Below are 22,754 nucleotides of genomic sequence, written 5' to 3' on the forward strand. Positions count from 1 at the left end.
GCGGGGAGCGAGCCGCCGCCGAGGGGAGAGGGCGCGCACCCACCGGCCGCCGTGCCGGGGCGCTGCCGGCCGCCGGGCACAGCCAGCGCCGCTGCCGGGCGGGGCCGCGGCGGCCCCACGGGGGCGGGGAGGAGCGGGGCGGGGGGGGCAGTGGCCGCCGCGCTGCCGCCGCTGAGGCGGGCGCTCGTGGCGCGGGGCGGCCGCGCGGGCCCCTCCCGGCCGGAGGGTGGCGCGGCGGGGCCGGCGGCGCGGCAGTGATTGCCGGGGCATGCCGCCGCCGGGAGGAGGGGCTCGGGCAGGCAGCGGCTCCGCCGCGCCCGCAGCAGCGGCAGCAGCAGCAGCGGGAGGAGCGGCGGCGCGACGCGATGGAGTAGGGGCGGTGATGGCGGAGCCGGCGGAGCTGCGGCAGGAGTCGGTGGTGCGGTTCCTGGCGGAGCGGGGCGGGCGGGCGCCTAACGCGGAGTTGCTGGAGCATTTCCGGGACTGGCTCAGCCCCTCGGAGCCTGATCGCCGCGCCGCCGCCCGCCAGCGCTTCAAGGAGGTGGTCAACGCCGTGGCCACCGTGCGCCAGGAGCCCGGCACCGGCGTCAAGTACGTGCACCTCCGCCGGCGGTACTGCGCCCCGGAGACCCCCGCCGCCGCCCTGACCCCCGGCGAGGAGGAGGCGGCGGCGGCGGCGGTGGGGGACAGCGCGGAACGGCCGAGCCCGCCGCCCTCCCCGCGGGCGGGCGCTGAGGAGCCGCCGTCGGGCGAGGATGCCGGCAGCCGCCCTCAGCTCGCGGGGCGCCGGCGTGAGCCGCCCCGGCCGAGCCCGGCGGCGGGCGGAGGCCAGCGGAGAGGCTCCCGGCGGGGGCCGCCGCCCGGGCGCGGCGGAGCCGGCGAGGAGGCTGCGGTAGCGGCGGGCCCGGGGCGGCCTCCGCCGGCGGAGGAGCCGGGGGCGGCGGAGGGCGCCCCCGGGGCCGCGGCGCAGGGCGGAGGCCGCAGGAGCCTGCGGGACGCGGCGCGGGGCGGCTCGCCCCAGCTGAAGCGCGGAGCCCTCCCGGGGGGGACTCGCGGCCGTGGCGGCGGAGGCGACTCGGACAGCGCCTCGGTGGCCTCGTCCTCCGCCGAGGAGGAGGGGAGCACCACCGGCGCCGTCGCCCTGGACCCCCTGGAGCACGCCTGGATGCTGTCGGCCTCGGACGGGCGGTGGGAGAGCTTGGAGGGGCTGCTGAGTTGTGAGCCGGCGCTGCTCTGCAAGCGGGACTTCATCACCGGCTTCACGGTGCTGCACTGGGCCGCCAAGCACGGGCGGCAGGAGCTGCTGGCCACGCTGGTCAACTTCGCCCAGAGGCACCAGCTGCCCGTGGACATAAACGCTCGCACCAGCGGTGGGCACACCGCCCTGCACATCGCAGCCATGCACGGCCACGCCGAAGTGGTGAAGCTGCTGGTGGGCGCCTACGACGCCGACGTGGACATCCGTGACTACAGCGGGCGCAAGGCTGCGCAGTACCTGCACCAGGGCACCTCGGGGGACATGCGGAGCCTGGTGGGGGCCCTGGAGGAAGAGGAAGAGGAGGAGGGGGCTGCCGGCAATGGGAGCGGGCGCTGGAGGCTCTCCAAGGTGTTGCCCTCCAACCTCATGAGCTACCGACTCCACCATCACCATCACAGCACTGGAGAGGAAGCTGAGGGCACCGAGGGGGCAGCGGTGCCAGGCAAGGGCAAGGAGATTACCAGGAAAGCCTCCAGCAGCGGGCGGATGAAGCCTCGGCTTAATAAGATCCGCTTCAGGACTCAGATCATCCACAACACACCCTCCTTTCGTGGTGACACTGAGGAAGAAGAGCATGAGGAGAAATCTCTGAAAGCATCATTCAGGCTCAGGCCAAAGTCCAATGTCTTTGGATAAGGCCGGGGAGCAGGAGGTCTGGGAGGTGGGTGCACGGACCAAAGTGCCCTAGGGTGTAGCGTGGAAGGTGCGGCAGGTACAAGTGGATGCTCATCTAGACTCATGCGCTCCAGGGAGATGCGTCCTGAGCATCTTGCTTTAACTCAGTTTCATGGGGTTAACGAGGCTCTGGAGGCTGATAGCTCCCGAGAGCAGCTGCTTCGGCTGGGCCCTGGGTGCTGAAATGAGAGGCAGGGGGTGTGTTGAGAAACGCTGGGGTGTTTGAAAGCTGTGCTCCTTTCTCTCTAAAGGCACGCTGCGGGATTGGAAACCCGCGTTAGTGAATCTACTAGGATTAGCGAATTGACAGGGGAAAGAAAAGTGCAAATGTTCTACTCATATTATCAACTGGTACTATAAATCACTTACAAACAACTTGCTATGTAAGAAGAACACCTCAGTAATATGCAAATATACTTCTAAGTTTTTCTTTAACAGCAATACCACCTGGCATGGTGTGGAGTTGGGTACCCAAAATGAGATGTTGTAGATAACGGTTTCCTGTCAGAATCCAAGTTTCAATCCAGCAAAGACTTCAGCCTACTTTGACTTTATTCTCTGAAAATTGCCTGATTTGACATAGTGAATATATATATTAAAAAAAACCCAAACCTGATTGCACTGCAAACAATGAATAAAGTTAATCATGCGCAGAAGTCTCCGCTGTCTGAGGTACTACAGAGCTTGCGTATTGCTGTTAGAATACTAATACAAGGTAATGGAAGCAAAGAGTCTTTTTATATATTTGATATCTGATATTTTGTCTTAGGCAAAGCAATTTTATTTTAATCACTGTGAATTCTCAAGTGCCAGACCTAGTGCAATTCTAGTTATTAAGTCTGGTCAGTTCTTGTTAATGTTGTTTGTGTTACTCACTGCATTTATAGTCAGAAAATTGTGTTGTATGTGTTGCCTGTGAAAGTCATTCTCTTTTAGAAAAGAGCACAGACACCATTGCATGAAATCTTCATGAAACTCTAATATGGTCCTGTGATGTAATAGCCACACATCTGTGTTCACGAGTAATTTGTGTGCCAATCCCTTCAAATGACTCTGTGCAGAAATGGAGAGAAAAAAGAAAACAACAAAAAAAAGGAGGATGTGTGATTTCACACACAAGGTGAATAACCATAACTCTGAAACTCTATCCTTGTTATCATCCTGAGTGAAAGCAGTATTGTGACATATTCTAGTTAAGTGATGGCGATGGTGTTTTGAGTTCTTTTAAACTTGTTTTTCTAGAGGAGTGATAACCAAGGGTTTGAACTGTTGTTTAAAGACGAAGTAAGTCTTAATCTGATTGATGAGCCTATCTGCCTGCTAAAGCTTTCAGAAACCTTGAATCTTGTTTCTCTGCTTTAAAGGTAGCGATTCCAGTAAAATCTAGGAGGCAGATTTGTATCCAGTCTCGGCTTTCCTTAGGAATGAGGTATTGAGCTGCCCCTGGATCCTGGATGCTGCTCAAGGTAGAAGCTCATCTGTGCTTGGTTCAGGTACAGCCAATTTCAGTGCAGCTTTTGTCAAAGCATGTTTCGAGTTGGCTTCCTCAGAATGCATGTGCATGTCTGGCCGGTAACTAACCAAAAGTAGATAGGCTTTGACATGTTAAAATCCACATTTGAGACACTGATTAAATGCATGCCGCAAGCTCTAGAACACCTCACAGGGAAACTGCTGCTGGGAGTTGTGTGCTTTCAAGGCAACAGCTGTCTGTAGCTGTTGCTAGTGGCTTACGGTTTATGTAGCAGCAGGGGAGGGGAGTGCTAGCCATTTATTGCTTTTGGACATCCCATGCAGATAAACTACCAATTTCTGCTCTTTGTGTCAAAACCTAATAAATGACAGCATTTGCATAGACATGCAAGCAACGTTTAACTATTTCTGAGAAACATTACATAAAAAAAGAAAAGTTGAATCTCTGCGTAGGTGCTGGTCATTACTTTTGTGCAAAAAGACTAGAAATTGTACGGAGGTTCAGCTTTAGTTTATAATTTATAAGCTGTATTATTATAGATTTCATGTGCCTTCTTTTGGGGTTGGTTGCCAGAAATGTGATGGATAAAATCAGTCTTGCAAAGCACCTTGTTTTTACATCTCTGGGACAGGACCAGAAATTTTCCCTCAGCCCTTCCCATTTAAGATGTAAACTTGTACGACAATGGAGTTTCTGAAAGGGGTAGGGGGAATCATACACATTATACTGTAGAGCTAATTATTTTGTAACAGAGAAGATAATTAAATACTTAAGTCTTAAACATTGTTTGTTCTGGAAGATAAATAGCTTTTTAGGCATCTGTAGAAAGGAAGTTTTCTGGCTGAATGCTTGCAACATGAGCCCTCTTCAGCATGGCACATCTGAGTTGAGCATGTATTCCATGCAACTGCCTATGTCCAAACCTTATTAAAGTAACTTTCTGCTTTGGGAGTTTATAGTTGTTTCATATGAACTGCTGGGTGAAATGTTTAGCTCTTCAAATGCAAACAGCAAAGAATTGCACAAAAATATTGAGTCTTAGATCACTGTTGGGGCCTGGGTAAATAATGTGAGGGTTTCGACACTTTGGGATTTGGAATATAGCACACTTTGGATTTTAAAAGAGTAACTGGAACATAGTTTTATCTTGCATAATACAGTAGAACTTCTTTAATTACTAAGAGAACTTGAAAAATGGTAACAAGATGCCTCATTTATAACTCATTATTTGAAATGTCGAAGTGAAGCTGTTGTTCTACTCATACTGTTTAGCTGTCAGTTAATGAAATTTCAGTGTAATGGTCCAAAGGTCTTTGCAAGGTGATGTGCAACAGAGCAAACATCTCTAGTGTTTGAGATATACTGACGAATAGCTAGATAACCACTAGTGTCTGTCTGCGCTATGGGACTAAAGCACTTTTATTTCACATTATGACTTGTCACATTCCACATGGTTACTTTTTATAACATGAGCAAAAACTTGAGTTTTGTTTGGAGATAGGAAAGGCTCGATGCCGTGTTTCAGATTATTTACGGTCTAAAGGTACTCTTGAGTCAAATATTTTGGATATGTTGCCTAGAAAGATGTGAATTTGAAATAAAGTTGTATGGTACAGAAAACTGGAGCACTTACTGGTGTCTTTTTAATGGTACACTTGAAGTTATTGAATGTGTTCACTTTTTATGATGGTCTGTAAGGCAGCAAGGCTGTAATGTAAACATTTGATATATTTTATTGTATCTTATGTTTTAAATATTTTAGAGGCCTGTAAGCCTGTCAGTTTTTATTAATACAACTTTTTATGGGTGTATTTCTGAATGGTTCCGAGTTTAGAATCTGTAAGCTTTAGTTTTACTGAAATAAAAAGAGCCCATTAATTGTTTATGCTTGAATTGACTTCTGTATGCTACATACTTAGGTGCTACTTGCGTATGGTCTGTTAAAACTATGTACCATTTTGTCTTTTTTTTGTTTTTTAATCTTTAAGATGTCTGGTATCGTGTAACACTCTGAGACACGGAAAAAATACAGCTGAGTTGTTTGCAAGACAGTAACATTTTTCTTTGGCAGTTACTCTCCAATAGCTCATGTCAAAGTAAACGAAGATGCAACCTTTTTTTTCTTTTTGTAGAAAAGTATGTCTAAATAAGGGCCTGGGAGAGTGGCATTGCTTAACTTAAAATAGCATTCTGACCTTATTTCTGTGCAGCTAAATATCTCTGACTCTGGGAAGACTAATACTAGTTTTGTTCACTGTGTAGAGGTCAATACCTAATTAAAAAAGGTTTAGGATTAAGGCTTTTTATAATGTGTCTTAACTACAGCTGGCAGCTTCTCTAAAGGGAAGTTTCATTTTATTACCAGGCTGTGGGATTTGGTCTATCTAAATGTTCTTTGAAGCTGTTGCCTTACCAAAATATATGTTAAAACTGGTAAACCTCATGCTGCCAGTAACTCCTCTGAGAGACATCCAGATCTGTGCTCGTGCTGAAAAAAGGCTCGGCTGTTACTGTGCTGGTGGATCAGGATGCATGCAGCTCCAACCCAGGCAACCCCAAATCAGTAGTTTGGGGGTACGGGTGAAAGGAGAAAGGAGAGGGAAGTGTTCCTGGAAGCTTAGGGGAGAGTGGGGGCATGGAGGAGGCAGCTGAGGTCATGGGGGAGGCAGGGGCTCGGTAGGAGAGCGATCTCCATGAGCCTTGCTGGTCGTGCAGTGGCTTGACTAGTTGTTTAGAAAATTGTATCTAAACATATATCCCTTCTCCTACAGAACAACAATTGAGAGAGATGGCTTTCTGAGAGCTCAAGTATAAATCAGTGATGTTAAGTATCTTAGTTGGTCCTCTTACCAACATTTCTTAATGTAGCTAGTACTGTTTGCAAAAGCATAAACAACTCTTGTGTTGAGTGTAGCTACAGCTGTTGCAGGAGAGTCCTGGTGCATCAGATTGGTCCCACTTAACTTTAGGCTTCTCACTGGGAGAGAAGCCCTTCAGCATTGCATTGCTAACATGTTTTTTCCATTAGCTAGAAAGCAGGGGTAAGGGGACTACAGTCCTAACTTAGTATGCCTGGAGTTGTATGGCATGCGTATGGACCTGAAGACGTGAGATTAAACTGTGGAGACTTCATCTAGAAATAATGTAGTTTAGTCATGCATTTTGTTTCCATGTTGGAGTTGAAGAAAAAAAAAAAAGGTACATACTGTCATTTTTTTCATGTCCTCAACTGAGTGTGGAGAGAAGGAAGAAGTCTGAGATTAACATTAGGGTTTGGGAGAAGGACAAGCTTTTCAGTTTGTGTTAAATTGTGAACAGTTTGTCAGAAAAAAATGAGCATATGATTTTGAATTTCTGATTTTGTTATAACGAAACGTCTTCTCGTTTTGCAGCTGTTCTAGCATTTATCTTGTATCATTTTTCAGTTTAGCCAAAATGAGTACTGATGTGTCCTAATATACATACATTATTGGAAAAACTGAGGTACCAAGCTTTGTTTGTTTTTAATAAAACTGTGTTACAGGTGAGGTATTTCATCTTCTGTGGTAAAACCTGAAGAAACCCTCTTCCATGGTTTTTTCAAGGAGTTAAGCTGGTAGTGGCATGTGGGAGAGTTACCTTAAAAGCAGATAATACTTGAGTCAAGGTGCAAATGCATTCTGTGTTCTTTCAGCTAGATTAGTCATGCCAAATGAACCATTGTAGTTCAGAGGCGCATACCCTTCAGTACAGATAGCTGTGAACTGTCTCCTCCCCTAGATTACTGGGAAGCATGACATGAAGCCAGCAAGTCACATTAATCTATTTTAACATGCCCTTATTTTATTAAAAGGCATTTTGCAAACCGATGGTAGGACTATCAAGAGGTGATGATGGAAATCAGCAGATCCGTGTCGGTGCGTGCCTCTGCATCAATGCAGGTAAATCGCTGAAGCTTATTGCTGCCAGTCTAAAGCAGACAGCCTATGGAATGCATCCTTACATTAGTCCTTGTCCATTAAGAGACATTTTGGAAAGTTAAATGTTTCTAATCACCAGAATAATTTGGTTGCTTGGACTGTATCTAGAGATAGCTTTAGCTGAAACAGTGGGCATTTCCCCAGCATTTTTCCCCTGAAACTCGAGGCCTTCTACTTTTGCAAGCTGACTGTTGAGCTCTGCGAAATATTTCACTTGGCAGTTCCTTAGAGGGCCTGAGAAACTGGTGGCAGAGTGGGCATAAATAATAGATACCTCTTTCTGAAGCTGAGTGTGGTGGGGTTTGCTTTTGAAGAGAGAAAGGTTGTCTGCAGTATTTGTTGGGGCTCAGAAATCCTTTGGGACAGTTCATACTAAGGAGATGCTGTCTGTGTTACTAGTTTAAATACAGAAAAAATTAACTATGTGGGCGATAAAAATGTTCTCTGTTCACTGGACATAAACCTGCATGACATAAAGCCTCAAAGTACCAGAGGACATGTTTGTAACAGTTGAATATATAACAACGTTTATATTTGCTGTTTCTTTTCCTTGATACCCATCACATATTATCTTACTATGGGTATATCTCACGGAAGTAACTTTGTGATTATAATTAAATTCCTATAATTAAAGGGATGCAGGAAGGTCCTGCTGGTTCAGCTGCGTCCCACAATAGGACTATTTGCTACCAACCTCGCTCTTCTGCCTCTCAAAATTTCCCCATCAGTCGCAGATGGGCTGGGGGGAGCAGACCGCAGGTGCCGTAGCTGCCACCCTGTGCAGTCTGCAGCTGCGCAGTGGGGGCTGTAGCACTGGTAAATCCGCAGCCTTTTGAAGCTGCTGCCAGTTCTTCCCTCAATGCGGGGATGTTGCAGAGATGCTACGTCATTTCATCTGCCTGTGGTGTTTATACAGGTTATACTTTCATGTGTGAATAAACAGCATGAGCTGAACTATGGATGAAACTGGAGTGCTTCAGAGACTTTGCCATTTAAGTAGTGCCAAGTGCCTCATATAGCAGATGTGGCTAATTAGAGTATGTTATTAATCTTTAGCCACTGATAGAAATCGGTTGGATCAACACTGAACAGCTGCTGCAGCAAACTACTGCAGAGGGGTTGCTGCAATATTATTCTATCTGTTCTTAAGATATGTCATTTGTTAAGGATGTTTTTTCATTGCAAAATGGGTAATAACTCACCACACTATGTCCCAAAAAGTATATCTTTTTAGGGCTGTATAGTATGTCACTGATAGCTGTCAGAGTGATGGAAGTATTAGGCTTTTGGGTTTTAACCTGAAATTTTTTCACCTTCTAAAGTTTGTTTCAAGTTCCTGCAGCAATCTCAACTTCCTTTTAGCAATTTTTTTGTTTCTGGGATAACCAAAGCCATCCTCAGAAGAGACCACTAAAAGGAAAAAAAAAAAAAAAAAAGAGTCCAACTGAAAACACAGACGCTCTTGTCCACAGAGGTCTAGAGTCTTCCATATTTTGAAACAAATCAATTCCTTGCAAAACAGCAAATAAACAGGTAATCTCTGTTTGATCTGGAAGGTGTGCACCTCCAGCAATGGCATCACTCCACAGTGCCCACGCCTGTAAAGTGCTGGGCAGCTCTTAAAGGTGTGTGTATGCAAGAGAAAGGTGGTAGTAGACTTTCTCCACTGTTTATATTTGTGGGGCTTAAACAAGATGAGAAAACCCATACCTTTTCTCTGACCTGGAGTAAATTTGTCTGAAGTCGTGTCTGCAAACGGGCTAGTGCAGATAAACGGAGGCTTCTGCTACCCGCACTGAGGGACTGTGCTTTTTTCTCTCTGATCTACCAGTTGTACAGAATGGCAGTAATTATTTTTTGCATTGTAGCAAAGTTTAAGATTTAACCTCTCAGAACAAATAAAAACTTGAAGAATTCTAAATTAAAATAGGATTCCTTCTAGACCGGAGCACCTTGGCTGAAAAGAGAGCAACTAGTTTTCCACTACGTAGCAAAGACCTGCTATGAAAATGTTCTGCTGATGGTGCTTGGCAAAGCACAAAGATCTCAGAAGTGTGGTGCTGCGCATCTTCATTCACCTCTTCTGCACCTATCCCCTTCTTTTCTGGCTACTTCCCTCCCCTCTTTTTTTTCTTTTTTTTTTTTTTTCTGTTTTTTAATAGCTTGAATTGCACCAATATTGATTGCACCAATAGATCTATACATCTCAGAGTGGTCTATACATCACTCTTCAAGTGAAGAGATCTCTTTATTAAGAATTAAATGGAAAAACTAAACATAAGCTTTCCTCTTCTACTTCAAACTTCAAGAGTGGGAAGAACAAACATTGTGTTGATGATAAAGGTCTCCACATACAGCATTCTACTTATAACATAGAGAAGAACACTTAGATTTGGTAGGCAAATGTAGAAAAAGACCACATTTTCTCCTCAATTATTTTAGTGTTGTGTACCTTAAAGGCAATGCTGTGAATAACAGACCACTTTGTATAAGAAATGCTAAGCGTAGTTGACAGGATTTCCATGGATTATTCCATTATCAATGTCAAAACTAGTATCTTTTACAAGGGGTCCTGAATGGGAGTTCTGGCTAACCTGAATGCCCACCTCATCCTCTTTTGTAGATGAGTCCCATTTGATGCCCATGCAGATGAATCCAAATTCTGGAAAACTGCCTCACGTCCTGTTACAAGTAGAAGACTGTAACATAACAGATGACTAATCATTTTGAAAGTTCACTTCCCTACACACCCTTCAAATTGAATGCCTGATGTAAAGAGAAGGGAAAAAATAAGTAACACACCTCAAACATGCCAGCACACACAATGACTAAGTAGTACATGGAAACAGCTCCTTTTTTTTAATCACTGAATTATTTTAGTGTTCCGTTTTCCACACGAGTGCTCTTCAGAGGTCCTTTTCCAGTGCCTGGTTTAAATCCCACTGACCTCTATAGCAAACACCTTTTACTTTAGTGAGTTGTTAATGAAGAATTACCTACTCGGAGAATATTCCTTTCTTCCCTAGCAATAATTCCCTTTCTTTTTACAAAGGAATTATTACCATACGCTATAGAGCTGCTGTTGCCAGGATGACTTTTTATGGTCCTTCATGGCCTCGTGAAGGTTTCACCTGCTCTTTTGACTTGAGGTTGAACAAAACAACAGGGAAGTGGAGTTTGATCGATTGGGAGTGGAGGAAATGTATTAGGCTCTCAGAACTTCTGCTGACAATCTTGCTACTACTACTGATTGTAGTTTGGTATTGCTAAATCACAGTCAGTATCCCATAATACCAGGTAGTGTCCAAATACAAGAAAGGATGTAGCTCCTCACCTACTGTCCCTAGAATCTTTGTAGCCTGCTCAAACAGTGGCAGCCAGGCAGGGATTATATATTCAAAATAGATCAAATATATGTATACACATACAAAAAAATAAAAGGAATGCCACTTTTGGCTAGATATTTTCCTACTTTTCCCTCACACCTCACTATGACTCTCCTAGGAGCCGGTCAACTAATGTGAAAATTTTCTAGAACATTTGGCATTCATGAAATTTCAAATAGCATTAAAGGGCTATTGTTAGCCTAAATCTTCAAACCTACATTCTTAAAACCTTGTTTAAACAACACAATTTAATTCAGGCTAAACTGATTTAACATTCCTAGGAAAGACCTTAAACCCAACCTAATCAATGAATATATGTGAAAATCAGTGTGTACTGCAAGACTGACCACAAGGCTTTAGCTGACAACTTGCATTTAGATCCTGGGTTTGATAACAAGCTACCATAGTGATGAGTTCTACAGGAAAGCTTCTACTTTATGTGTTCCTACACTGACGTTTACCAAACAATTGCAGAAAAAAATATCTGTTAAAAAAATTACATTTGAAATTTAGTCTTACTTTGCAGCGTAATTTTAACTATGCACCAGTTGAAAATCTCACTAAGCCTGTTGCTCCTTATAATCTGCTTTTCGATTTGGGAAATGTGAAGAAAAAAAAAAGCAATAGTTTTAATAGGATACTCAGGTTCCTATGTTTCGTCATAACAGCAGTGTTACCCCTACCCATACAGAGCATCTCTAAATTCCCTACAGATGCTTACTGAATTGCTTCCAATTCCCATATAAGAATGGGAAATACTGTTGAAAAATATACCCAAAATGTGTAAGCCTGAGGAAATAAGAGGTACATAAATGCTGTATGAGTTGTCCAAGTTAACATAGGAAAACTGTGAATAAGTAGGAAATATAACATACATTTTAATGAACATTTTAAAATATTCAAGCAAATTCTCATTAAATATTCCATCCTACAATCTTAAATATGGAATTTATGTGGGATTCAAATATTTGCTAATTTTAGAGGATTTGACTAATGTCTTTAAATAGTAGCAGTTTTTTTCACTCCCATGAAGGATAACTTTGCATTTGCTAGCTGTCTTTTTTTTCTCCGCCCCATGGCTTACAATGACAATGTGGCAATTCATGAATGAGTGGGTGACATTAAAGGTCTATTTGTGTTTGCTGGCTCAATCCTGCATCTAACAGAAGGCATTTATTAGTTCTGTTGTTAGAATAATTGTTTCTTTAATGACACAGTGACGCTGTATCTGATTGTGCAGAAAAGCGAAAAAGACAGCTGATGGAATTACAGTGCAAATTACAAATTGCAGTCTCACAGGCAGATAATAATAAAATTTTAGGGTTTTTTTTTCCTGAAAATTGCTCTGTATTACACTAATTTATGTACATTTCTTCTACTTTACTCCAGAGCTATGATTAACTAGAACTTCCTTATGATTAACCTTAGCCACACTTTCTTCATGTCAGGAGCAGGAATACATTTGGTGCTGGTGTGCATTTGCCAACTCGTATTTTATCAGCAGCAGTATTAGCATCTTCATTGCGCAGGATCTACGGGACTAATACAGTCATCAAGAAGTTAAATGACTGTATCGGTTACTCTTTTTAGTCTTTTTATAGTCAAAGGAAGGAACAAGGGCTTTCTGAGCATAAGTACTTTTAAGCAAACACAAATTTTTATGGTAATTACTCAATAGAGAGACAGAGTTCTCCATCATTTGCACACCACAAACCATATTGCAGCAAATTATGGCAAAGCAGACCAGTCGTTAGCCCACAGATTACAGAATCACTTCAAGAAAGTACTCGAATCAACTTTTATTTCTTTCATTGTGTTCTGATAATTGCAAATTGAACTAGATATAGTTTCAAAAGAGCCATGTTAATGTACAAGCCCTGTACTTCTGTGTGAATAACCAGCTGCCTCTCCATGGACTGCCACTGAGTACTCCATGCCTCAACACTTAAAGAGCTCTTATTCCAGGACCAAAAGTACCTTCCTTGATTTGGAAACACTAAAACACTCAAGAAGAAAGTTTGATATTTTGGGATCCTGGCCATCAGCAAAGCCTCGAAGTAGCAAACCAGCACCTGGAGGTGGCTTTATGCACAATTCTTGACATCACTTTTGATGTTACACCTATATAGGCCAAACCAGGCTTCCAGAGGAAAGACACCGATTCCCACCGTTCCTTCCCCATCCTACTCCCAAATATCCGCACCCACAGCCTCTTATACAGGACCGACTAGGTATGCAGGGTGAGGCCCTTCCGCCCACTAACCCAACTGAAAGCCAAGCTACCACAGCCTGTGAGATGACACTGGACATTAGGAAACATTTCTTCACAGAAAGGGTTGTCAGACATTGGAACAGGCTGCCCAGGGAAGTGGTTGAGTCACCATCCCTGGAGGGGTTTAAAAGATGTGTGGATGAGGCTCTTAGGGACGTGGTTTAGTGCTAGAGTCAGGTTATGGTTGGACTTGATGATCTTAAGGGTCTCTTCCAGCCAAAATGATTCTATGATTCTATGAATTGTGGTACAGCTGAGGACTTTGGTGCTTGAGGAGTTTAGTTCCACCCCAGAGTCAAGGGCAGCCAATCAAGGATTTTATAAAAGCACCTTTTGACTTGGACAGTAGGAAGTATTTAGGAAGCAAAAGCCACAAAGGGACTTGGCTCCTGTTTTCTCCAAAGGTATTGGGAAGATCACACATGAGGATATGGAGTCTGTTCTTTGAGGAGGGGTAACAGGGCAATGGATCTTGTACTAGTTAAACTAAAGTAAATTTCTGTTTCAAATTCTGCAATTATTCTCATCGGATCTCTTTTCAAATCTATTCCTTTTTCCTCTTCTCCTAGGAATTCTACAGCTTTGTTTCCTTCATGTAACAGCATAACCTGTTAGGCACTCTATACAAATACGCATTGGGGTTCACACTGGGCAGTTTGCAGAGGAATATAACACTTGGCAGCTTAGATGACTGGTCGCCTGCAACATTCTTTGCAAGCTATTCAGCAGTCATTAATGGGAAAGAAAAGGAACATCGATCAAAAACCAGATGACTAAGCAGAAACCCAGCGCCTCCCTAGTTTTTACTCCAAGAGTTATATTGAGCTTCTCCCAAGTCAAAGAATGGGAACTGAAGCTCAAAACCCATCGAGCTAACCTCTGCTCATAAAAGATTTAAAATAAACTAGTCAGAAAGCAAGCAGTGGAAATTTAAGTTGAACTAAGTCCTCCTTACCAAATTTTTGTTGTTTTGACAAAACAAACAAACAAACAAACAAAAACCCCAAACAAACAAACAAACCCAGAAGTAGTCAAAAGTTTTAGGCAATAAAATAACTTAGTAAAGGTATATTAAAACTCCCTTTTAAATTATGTGGATAAACTCTAGTACAACTGGCTCCTGCTTTACCAGAATATGAACAATAACAATAACCTTCAGTCAGAGCTCCTTACCCTGCCAAGGTTTCTGCATTGTTGTAGCCCCTAAATGCTGGCTTGAATTTAAGAACTTGGTTTATTGTTGTTAGTGGGGTTTTTTGTTTTGTTTCGGTTTTTTTTAAATCACCATGGAAAGCATTCCATTCTTCAGCGCTTTTTTATGTGTAAGAGTTTTTCTGTATTTGTTTTCTTTCGTTCTTTTCTAATGAATTTGATGTTTAAAAAGGGTCAGAGCTGGAGCAAGTGCTGCTCAAGAAGACTCTGCCATCTGCAATTAAACAGTTTATATCAAAATTTTACAAGCTGGACATGGGGATTTCCTCATACTATTTAATGAAAGATATATGGCTAAATCTCCTTCACTGTTCTAAAAGTCCCAAATTAATCTTTTCTATAGAATCTAGACCTCCCACATACATTTGCAGTTTTAAGCTGTCCTCTTTACAAGCTTTGCTCAGATTTCAGAAAGTCCCTTCCCATGCAAATACCCCAGCGTTTCGGTTACACTGCAGTTTACCAGCAGTGAGTGTCAAGCTGGGACAGCAGCAGCACACGAGGCAGTAACTGCAGCTGGCGTTGTGGTGTTTTAAGGAATAGGCTGTGTGCTGATACCAACTCAAAAAGAGCAACACTTACGCAGAAAAAATACATTATGCCAGCAGTAGCCTACACTGACATGATTGCACCTGAGCAAGACTTTCAACTGTGTTCGTATTATTTCTCTATCTTTTTGAGCTTTCATGGAAGGGACAAACTCTGGGTATTTGAAGCTGGTTTGTTGACATGATGAGAAATGGTGACACTGTAAATTCACAGGAACTGGGAGGGGAGAAAAAAGGCAAACTTTGAATAATTATCAGTCCAAAGGCATAGTTTTCTCTAACACTGTTTCGAGTATTCCTGCCAACTACTCAAGCCTCGTGGTTCTTACTGTAACAGGTACATACTCTGTGCCCCCAAATTGGTTTTCCCTCTATACTCGGAAGCTCTCCACCGAGAAAAACGCAATGCAGCATTGCGAATCCTGCAGAAAAATTATGGACTCTTACAGCCAGGGAACAGACTCCTTTGAGTTACACGAGTATACAGCCCAGCTAATGTACCTTAGCTCCCAGGTGCTGCGACATGGCAGAGCTCTGCCAACCCACGTGCTCCTTGCCACCGAATGAGGATGTACCAGTCCCTTGCCAGCTCCTCACACTGGGTGAAAGCCCTCAACCTCTTCTGAGCTCTGGTTCCAGTGTTATTCTGATGGGATGAAGCACCAATTGAAATTGCTGTGCTGACCAAAAAAAACAGGTGAGCCTTTTCTGCCAGATGAGGATTGTCTCACCAATTCTAGTCTGACAGACAGAGGTGGTTCAAGAGAAGGGACAAAGCTACGTGGCTGCAAGCAGGGCTGGAGGGACTGGGTTGGGGCTGATGGAGAGCGGCTGGACTGTCCCTGCTGGCAGTGGCAAACTGCTAGTCCTCCTCAGATGTACTGTGCAGGTGTACCCCAGTGCTTACATTGCTCTCGGTGCATCTTAAACACCGTGTAGTATAGTTTAGTTTAAACATCTTTTACTGTCATTCGTGGGCTCGTGGCAGTTATTTTCTTTGTGGTTTCCAGAATTCTCTTAATGCCAGAATTCACACAGATGTATTTTGCAAGTACAATTTGTGTGCCTTAAATTTGTGTCTTCCTTATGCTAATGCATTTTCCATCTAGCCCAGCTTTTCCTGCCTGTGAGGGCTTCTGTCTTCTGCTTCCCAAGACAAGTGAAGCGTCGCCTCTCCTGAGACCAGCAAATGCTTCCAATGCAGTACTTGGCAAATAGCAACTAATGAAATAGTGACCTGATAAAAAAATTATTGTGTAACCGAACATGTAAATGAAGCAGTTGGTCACTTAATCGTGCTCAGAGAGTAAAAAGCACAAGGAGATCAGCCAAATTAGAACAAAATGGAATGAAGACATCCTAACCGCTTAAGTATGCTTGCTTGTAAATGACAATGGAGCCTTGCTAGCCAGAACCTGCTGTACCAGAAGACTATTTTAGCTGAATATCAGCCTCCTGCTGTGTGGAGTGATTGCCACCAGAAGGATTTCTGTGCTTAGTTTTGAAGTTATTGTTTCTTTGCTTTGTCCTATGCCAAAATTCTTTTTTTTTTTTTTTTTTGTTAATCCACAGAGTACATGATATATCCAGAAAGCAAGCAAACACCACATTGCAGTAGTATACCCTTTCAAATAATGACATACTACCAAAATACTCTGATTGGAAAGATTCCACTGACTTACATATAAAGATGAGGCTTTATCCTTACTGTTCCATTTACCACCACATACACCTTATGGTCACACCTTCCATCACATTGGTGCAAAGGTGCCTCTGCAGATGGATTCTTCTGTCCAGAAATAAGCATCTCTGCATCAAGATGGTTAACCCATTACAAGGCAGTACAGTTCACGTGCATATAAGGTTTTAGAGCTCAGATACTCTGCCCTTAAGAGTAGGAAAGTTTCATATATTTGGGGCAGAAGTGGTTTTACTCCCTCCTCTCTATTAGCTGTTTTATAATGGTCTTGCAAAGACAGTGAATATGCATTTCAGGAAGATCAAGAAGGAGAAGCAAGCTGAAGCATGGATCGAAAGTCAAACACAAAGACATCTGAAAATGAGGAGTGAAATTGCATGGTGAGCATCAGAGCTGCAACCAGGCTACAATACCAAGGCAGCAGTCATGTTTTTCCTAGCAGAATCACTCAGGGCATGGACTCGAGACTCTCAGTTCCTCTGCTCTTAGTGGAGAGAGGCTGGTGCTTCAAGGTGTGACCCAAAAGGAGGGAGGCTCCTGCTCCCTGGAGTTTGCCCTGAGTCAGGGCAACACCTCAGGTGCCACTCACAAACAGGGCGGGGGTCACAAAAAAAATCAGTGTTCTAATGGCAATTCCTTAAATCCATAGATACAGGAAATCTCAATAGGTTACACTGTCAGCATAAATTTCTGCTTACTTTAACATCCACGTGGAGGTCTCTCCCTCACCAGATTAAAATCGTTTCAGAACAAGAGGTTTTGATTTTCTTCCACTGGCTCAAGACGCCTCCATCTGTGCACAGTGTAGGCTGAGAGCCCCAGCCAGATTCATTTTCTCTAAAAGTCCTGCCAGCAAACCAGGGCTGGGGCCCCTGGGGACCCTCACCAGAGGAGGTGGGCAGCAGGGCCTGCACATGCTGCCTCCTTACGGCTGTTTGCATCCCCCACCTGCTCCCTCCTCACCTGGAAAGCAATTCACATGCACAAATGTGGGAATTCTTTCTCAGGGAAGCTTCAGTGATGATGTGACATTTTGTGAACTGGTGCTGAGTTTTAATTGTCTATTCAGAAAAAAAAAAATATTTTTGAAGAAAATAATTTGTTTCACTTCTGCTTTTTTTCAAAATTAAATGCATTTCTTTTCAGCTTTCTGTTTTGGTATTTCCTTGAAATTTACTTTCTAGTAAGTTATATATGAATGACAATGCTCAAAGCAGAAATAATAATGTATTTTAGGTCAAACCAAGTATTTCACTTATTCTGAAATTCTTTTTCTCAAACCTTTTGATTTCACCAGCCATTTCTGAAAGGTTTCTGCTTTGATGCAACTTAAACTTGTTTTTTCCTTTCATTTTTTTCCTGAACTATCTGTGATTCAAAATATCCATTAACTTGCTATTCTATTTCCAGGTAACGAATAACCAGGACCTGCTTTCAGATAAGATTTTGTCATTTCTGCTAATTTTATGCAGAGATTCTTCATTTTCTGATAAAATAAATGGAAATATTTTAGATCCTTCATGTCAATAACAAGCTGAACGCCAGCAGGCAGATACTGCTTGTGATATGTTTTATAGAAAGGATGGTTCCAGCATGTTATCTAAAGCTGAGCCAAAAAGTAAAAGGATGTGAGAGGAGACGAGGTGTCTTTAGAAATGCATTCATTTCAGAGCTAGCTTCAAAGCATTTTCACTGTCACTTAAAGAGCAATGGGAATTTGTTGTCCAGAAATCCTCAGGAGACGAATTTTAGACATTCAAACTCATGGTATTCCATGTGAATTTAGTGGTTTGCTTATTCAAATTTTTCCATTAACTCAGTTCTTGTCACTGTGCAAGTCCGACACTCCAGGACAAACCACTCTAGCTATTTTTAAAAAATCTGGTAATCAGGGACAACACCAACATCTTCCTCACACAGTTCCTCTCTCTTACAAAGTTCATTCCTATACACTCCACCATGAGCACACTACCCCAGGAGCTGGCGATGTTTTCTGCTATTTTAAGGGGCCATAATTTTGTGCAGAGGAGTGTGCGGAACATAAACTTTGGATGTCAGTGTGTACGCTGTAGGCACTGGGTCTCCTTACTCAAGAGGACTGACACAGCACTCTTATTATGGAATGCAGCACACTTAAAAAAAAAAAAAAGGTTTTGCCAATACTCATTACACCTAAATATCTAACGTGAAAGAAGAAAAAAGGGATTGTTATCTGAAATAATTTTACATCTGGAAGTGATTTTGAAAGCTAGCACATATGCCACAGACTTTAAAAAGCAGCTAAAAAAAGTAGACAGATGGTCAGTCACCAAATTAGATGTAATCAGAATATGGAAAGATGATTTCTCATATTCCCTCTTTCCAGCTTTTCATGTAGATACTGGACTTGACAAGCTGTTAATCTCCTCTGATGAGTGCTTACAATAGAGCTGGGAGCTCTGAGCACTGCCAGACCTAGCAGAACTTGTATTTTTCTGCACGCTTAGTCCTATCAGCCACTGTTCCTGAAGTGCCTCACTTGGTCATTTGCATTCCCCTTCCTGTGCCCATGGTTTGACAGTGCAGTAAATCCAGCATTTAGGGCTCCTGGGTCAAAATTGCTGCAGCCACACAATGTAAAGTGCTGACTTACACTAAACTTTTGCTGCCAAGTCAAGTTTTCACAGCTAATTTGTTGTACTGGCAGGGTTGCTCTTTTGGTTTTGTTCTTGTTTTTTTGGTGGATGGGTTGTCTTTTTTGGGGGGAGTAGGTGTTTGTTTGCTGTTCCTTGGCTTTGGGGTTTTTTTGGTTTTTAGGGGTTTTTTTAATAGAAGATCTAGTATCATCTGTTTGTGCCACTGGAGCTTTAAGCTGCGTCATCTGTTATCTCCCACTGCCAGCCTAGAGGCAGCACAAATCCCGTGTCACCCTCTTCCTGACCCCATGGGGCTGGGACCATGTCTTTGGCCCGGCATGTTCAACACCAACTTACCAGACCACGTTTTCCGCTGCATGTGTATAGCTCAAGACCGGGTGCCTTTCAGCAACAAACATGCTGTTCTGGTTTTCATTTTCATTTCCCCAGGAGGTTTCAAAGCAAACCAGTTCATCCCAGCAGCACTGGGGAGGGAATGAAGTAAACAAAGCAGGATGTGGGGCTACTGTTAACGGAGTCGGGGAAAGCCTCCCTCTTCACTTCCCGTCCCCTTGGCTTTATTTTAATATCTGTGCTGTCCTAAATTGCCACATAACTTCACCCAAGTCAGAAGCCCAGTGAAACGCACCTTGCAATGGCTCCTGCAACCTGTCCTGGCTACGCTGCCCTGCCTCCCTGAAGGATGGAGCTGTGGCTGAGACCTGCCGTGCTGCCAGGGCTTGGCAGCTGTATGCAAGCCATGAGCAATAAGGGTGCAGCTGGACAAGACAGCCTACCTGATCCGACAGCTCCTTGTTTCCAAAGGAGAGAGACCTGCCTTTTGCTTTCCCAGTCCCCGCTCTTCCTCAACATACTATTTCATCCTTGCCTGACCGTTCAGTGCACGGACCCAGTTCCCTGCCACAGACCCAGCAGTGATTCACTTTTTCTTTGTAGAGTTATTTTTCTGCTATCTTAACTAAACAATTTGTCTGAGAGAAGGGTCGGACGAGCATCAGTGTCCAGCCAAACAACATGGCAGTAGCGAATACTCGACAGGCTGGGAAAGAAGGAAACAGTGGGACTGGCGCAGCAGCATCTTCCTCAACAGATTGAGCCTGTGCTGTCTAACCACACTTTCACTGTGCTCCACCAGCAATACTATTTCCTAAAAACACTGTGTCAGAAATAGCAGGGGCTCTCACACAGTGAGGTAAATACAGGCTAAGAAACCTTGAGCCAGGATGTAACCCTGGATCTGTAAAAGGCGAGAGAAACACAAGTTTTTGATCATTTGTCTGTGCTTGTCCCCATCCTGGGACCTGTGCCACTGCCAAACGAACCATGTTAATGTTTAACTGGCATGTTTTTCCAAGGAGCAGGATAGACATTTTCAATGCACTGTAACCGCTCAAGACATTACTTGTCCCTGCCGTCAGGGCCCTCTGATAGGAGCCCCTTACAGTCCGTCTTGCTCTGTTTGACTCTGGTCTGAAGCTGTCTGTTTCACTGGAACTCCAGGAGAGACAAATTTCGTCCTGCCATCTTGTGACCCTTCACTACTTCGTTTCATTCTCAGTGAGATTTAAGCCGTCAGAGATTTCTTAATTTCCATGGCGATGCAAGATCCCATACTGTAGATCTATAGCCACATGCTGGGAGGCAGCTTATTTCAGACAGATTGTTTCTGGCTCTTCAGTTTCCACAAGTGAGCTGGAGAACCTGGCAGTGGAAAATAACTGCCCTTCTAAACTACAATAAGCCCTAAGGGCACTGCCAAGTTTTCCAAGGGTGCTTCCACAGAGTTTTATGCCTCTTTAAAGCATTTTCAGTTTTAACACAGGGGCCAGTCCTGTTCGGGGGGTGAGCATGGCCTCCAGGATCACCATGGCAGACTGGGCCTGGTTTTGGCTGGCCATGGGGCCTGTGGGCTCCTTCCCCGACACCCCACCACCACCAAGGGCAGGGTGCTGCAGGCTGACGCCCTGCCGATCTGCAGGGCTCACTATGAATCGAAGAGTGTTCCCCTTCTCCTGCCCTTCTCCCTGGTTTTCACTCAAAACTGCTATTGGGGAAGTATCTCCCCCAAGCTTTCCTCTGAGAGTTAATATTTTGCTCCCATTTTAGCAAACTTTTGGTGGATCCCTGCTTTCTTTCCTGCAAAACTGCTTTGAGAGACCCAAGTGTTTTCCTCTTTGCTTACAAGAATGTCAATGCCCTACAGTTGCTGGCACCTGGTGAACGTGAACCTCACAGCCATGAAATGACAAAAGCAGTTAGTGCAGACATTAAAAAAGACAAAAGCACTCCTCCTTAACCTGATGCCAGAGGGTGCCTACCCCTATGCAGAGTTACCTCCACTGAAGCAAGCCATACCCCATGCAACCAGGCAGGCCTTGCTGCTCCCTGTAGCTCCTTTCATCTACAGGTGATGATGGGACAGAGTCCCAGCCCAAAGGAAAGACACCCCCATCCCCTACGTCCGCTACATACTCCTCTAGACAACCTTAGAAAACCTTGCTAGTAGTTTAAGATCTCAACGTCTCATCCAGGTTTTTTTTATTTCTACTATGATATGAGCCTCAGAAGATAACCATTCTCCCAAACACGTGGCACTGCAGGACACAATTTACCAGTAGAGTTTACCTGCTCCAAGCCCTCTACCAATGGGCCTGGGACCTTCTCTAACACACCTTCTCCTAGGCCACATAACAAGGTGGCTCCTAGCTCAGCTGTCAAAAGAGAACTAGGAAAGCTTATCAAAACCACTTCCTACTTGGAGCAAGACACACAGTCCAAATTACTTGAGTATCATTTTCCTCAAGATACTGCCCGCTCTGAGAAGCCTCCTCCAGATAAAAATAGATTGAAAAGATAGAAAACACTTGAAGGGGTCCTAATCATCAGGATGAAAACCAGGAGAAACAGATTGTCCTCTGTCAACTATTAACAATTAAGGAGAAGTCTGACTTGGATCAGCTTGGGTTTCAGTTCCCCCCACCTGGCAAATTTCATAGCTAGATCTCCTTTTCTTCAGGGATCTTGTTGCAGAGCAGCTAGGACACTTCGGTCCTGTGCCAAGAATGTAGACACTGGCACTGGCACATCTGGTAGAGTAGTAAACAGAGGCTTATGGATCTCAACAGGACTGCATGATCAATTTTAGTAGGGGAGGTCTAAGTCTTAGAACTAGGCTTGATACCTCTGCCACATTTTCTTGTCCTGCTAGGAAGCTTTACTGTCATGTATTGGTCTCATCTTTAGCTTTTCCCCATCCTGAGCCTGCAAAATTAAATGATAAAAGTCTGATATTTTGTTGTCTTATCCAAGGACTTGACATCAGCCTTCTAGCCCAATCGATCTCTTTTTGGTCAAAGCAGGAGAAGCAAAAACAAAGAGTAACAGCTGACAACAGGTACCAAGCACCTCTGCCAAATCCCACCAGATTTGCACAAGAGGACTGTTGTATCCTGAGCTGCATAGACAATGGCACTGCATGGGCATATACCAGTTCCCACAGGCCTGCTTGCTACTCTTTTACTCATGCACTCCCAGCACTTTATATGGGCGAATTTTAGTGCACATGAAAGTAGCTATCTTGGCCAATTCAGTGTTTGCAAAACATCTTGGCATCGCCACAAGAAGGGCACCTGGGA

The 22,754-nt window shown here is 44.1% G+C and overlaps 1 protein-coding gene across 1 annotated transcript; it reads left to right on the top strand.

Annotated features, from left to right (window-relative positions):
• The first annotated feature begins 380 nt into the window (after positions 1-380).
• Positions 381-5,115, top strand: SOWAHC (sosondowah ankyrin repeat domain family member C). Its single transcript, XM_065651530.1, has one exon. The coding sequence runs from the start codon at positions 383-385 to the stop codon at positions 1,892-1,894; it is 1,512 nt and encodes a 503-aa protein (XP_065507602.1). The 5' UTR covers positions 381-382; the 3' UTR covers positions 1,895-5,115.
• The last annotated feature ends 17,639 nt before the right edge of the window (positions 5,116-22,754 follow it).

Source organism: Caloenas nicobarica, chromosome 1 (genome assembly GCF_036013445.1).
Source record: "Caloenas nicobarica isolate bCalNic1 chromosome 1, bCalNic1.hap1, whole genome shotgun sequence".
In the NCBI taxonomy this organism is placed as follows: domain Eukaryota; kingdom Metazoa; phylum Chordata; class Aves; order Columbiformes; family Columbidae; genus Caloenas; species Caloenas nicobarica.

What these genes read in the sequence shown, in the direction of transcription:
- SOWAHC (XM_065651530.1), top strand. Translation starts at nt 383, where the DNA reads ATGGCGGAGCCGGCGGAGCTGCGGCAGGAGTCGGTGGTGCGGTTCCTG.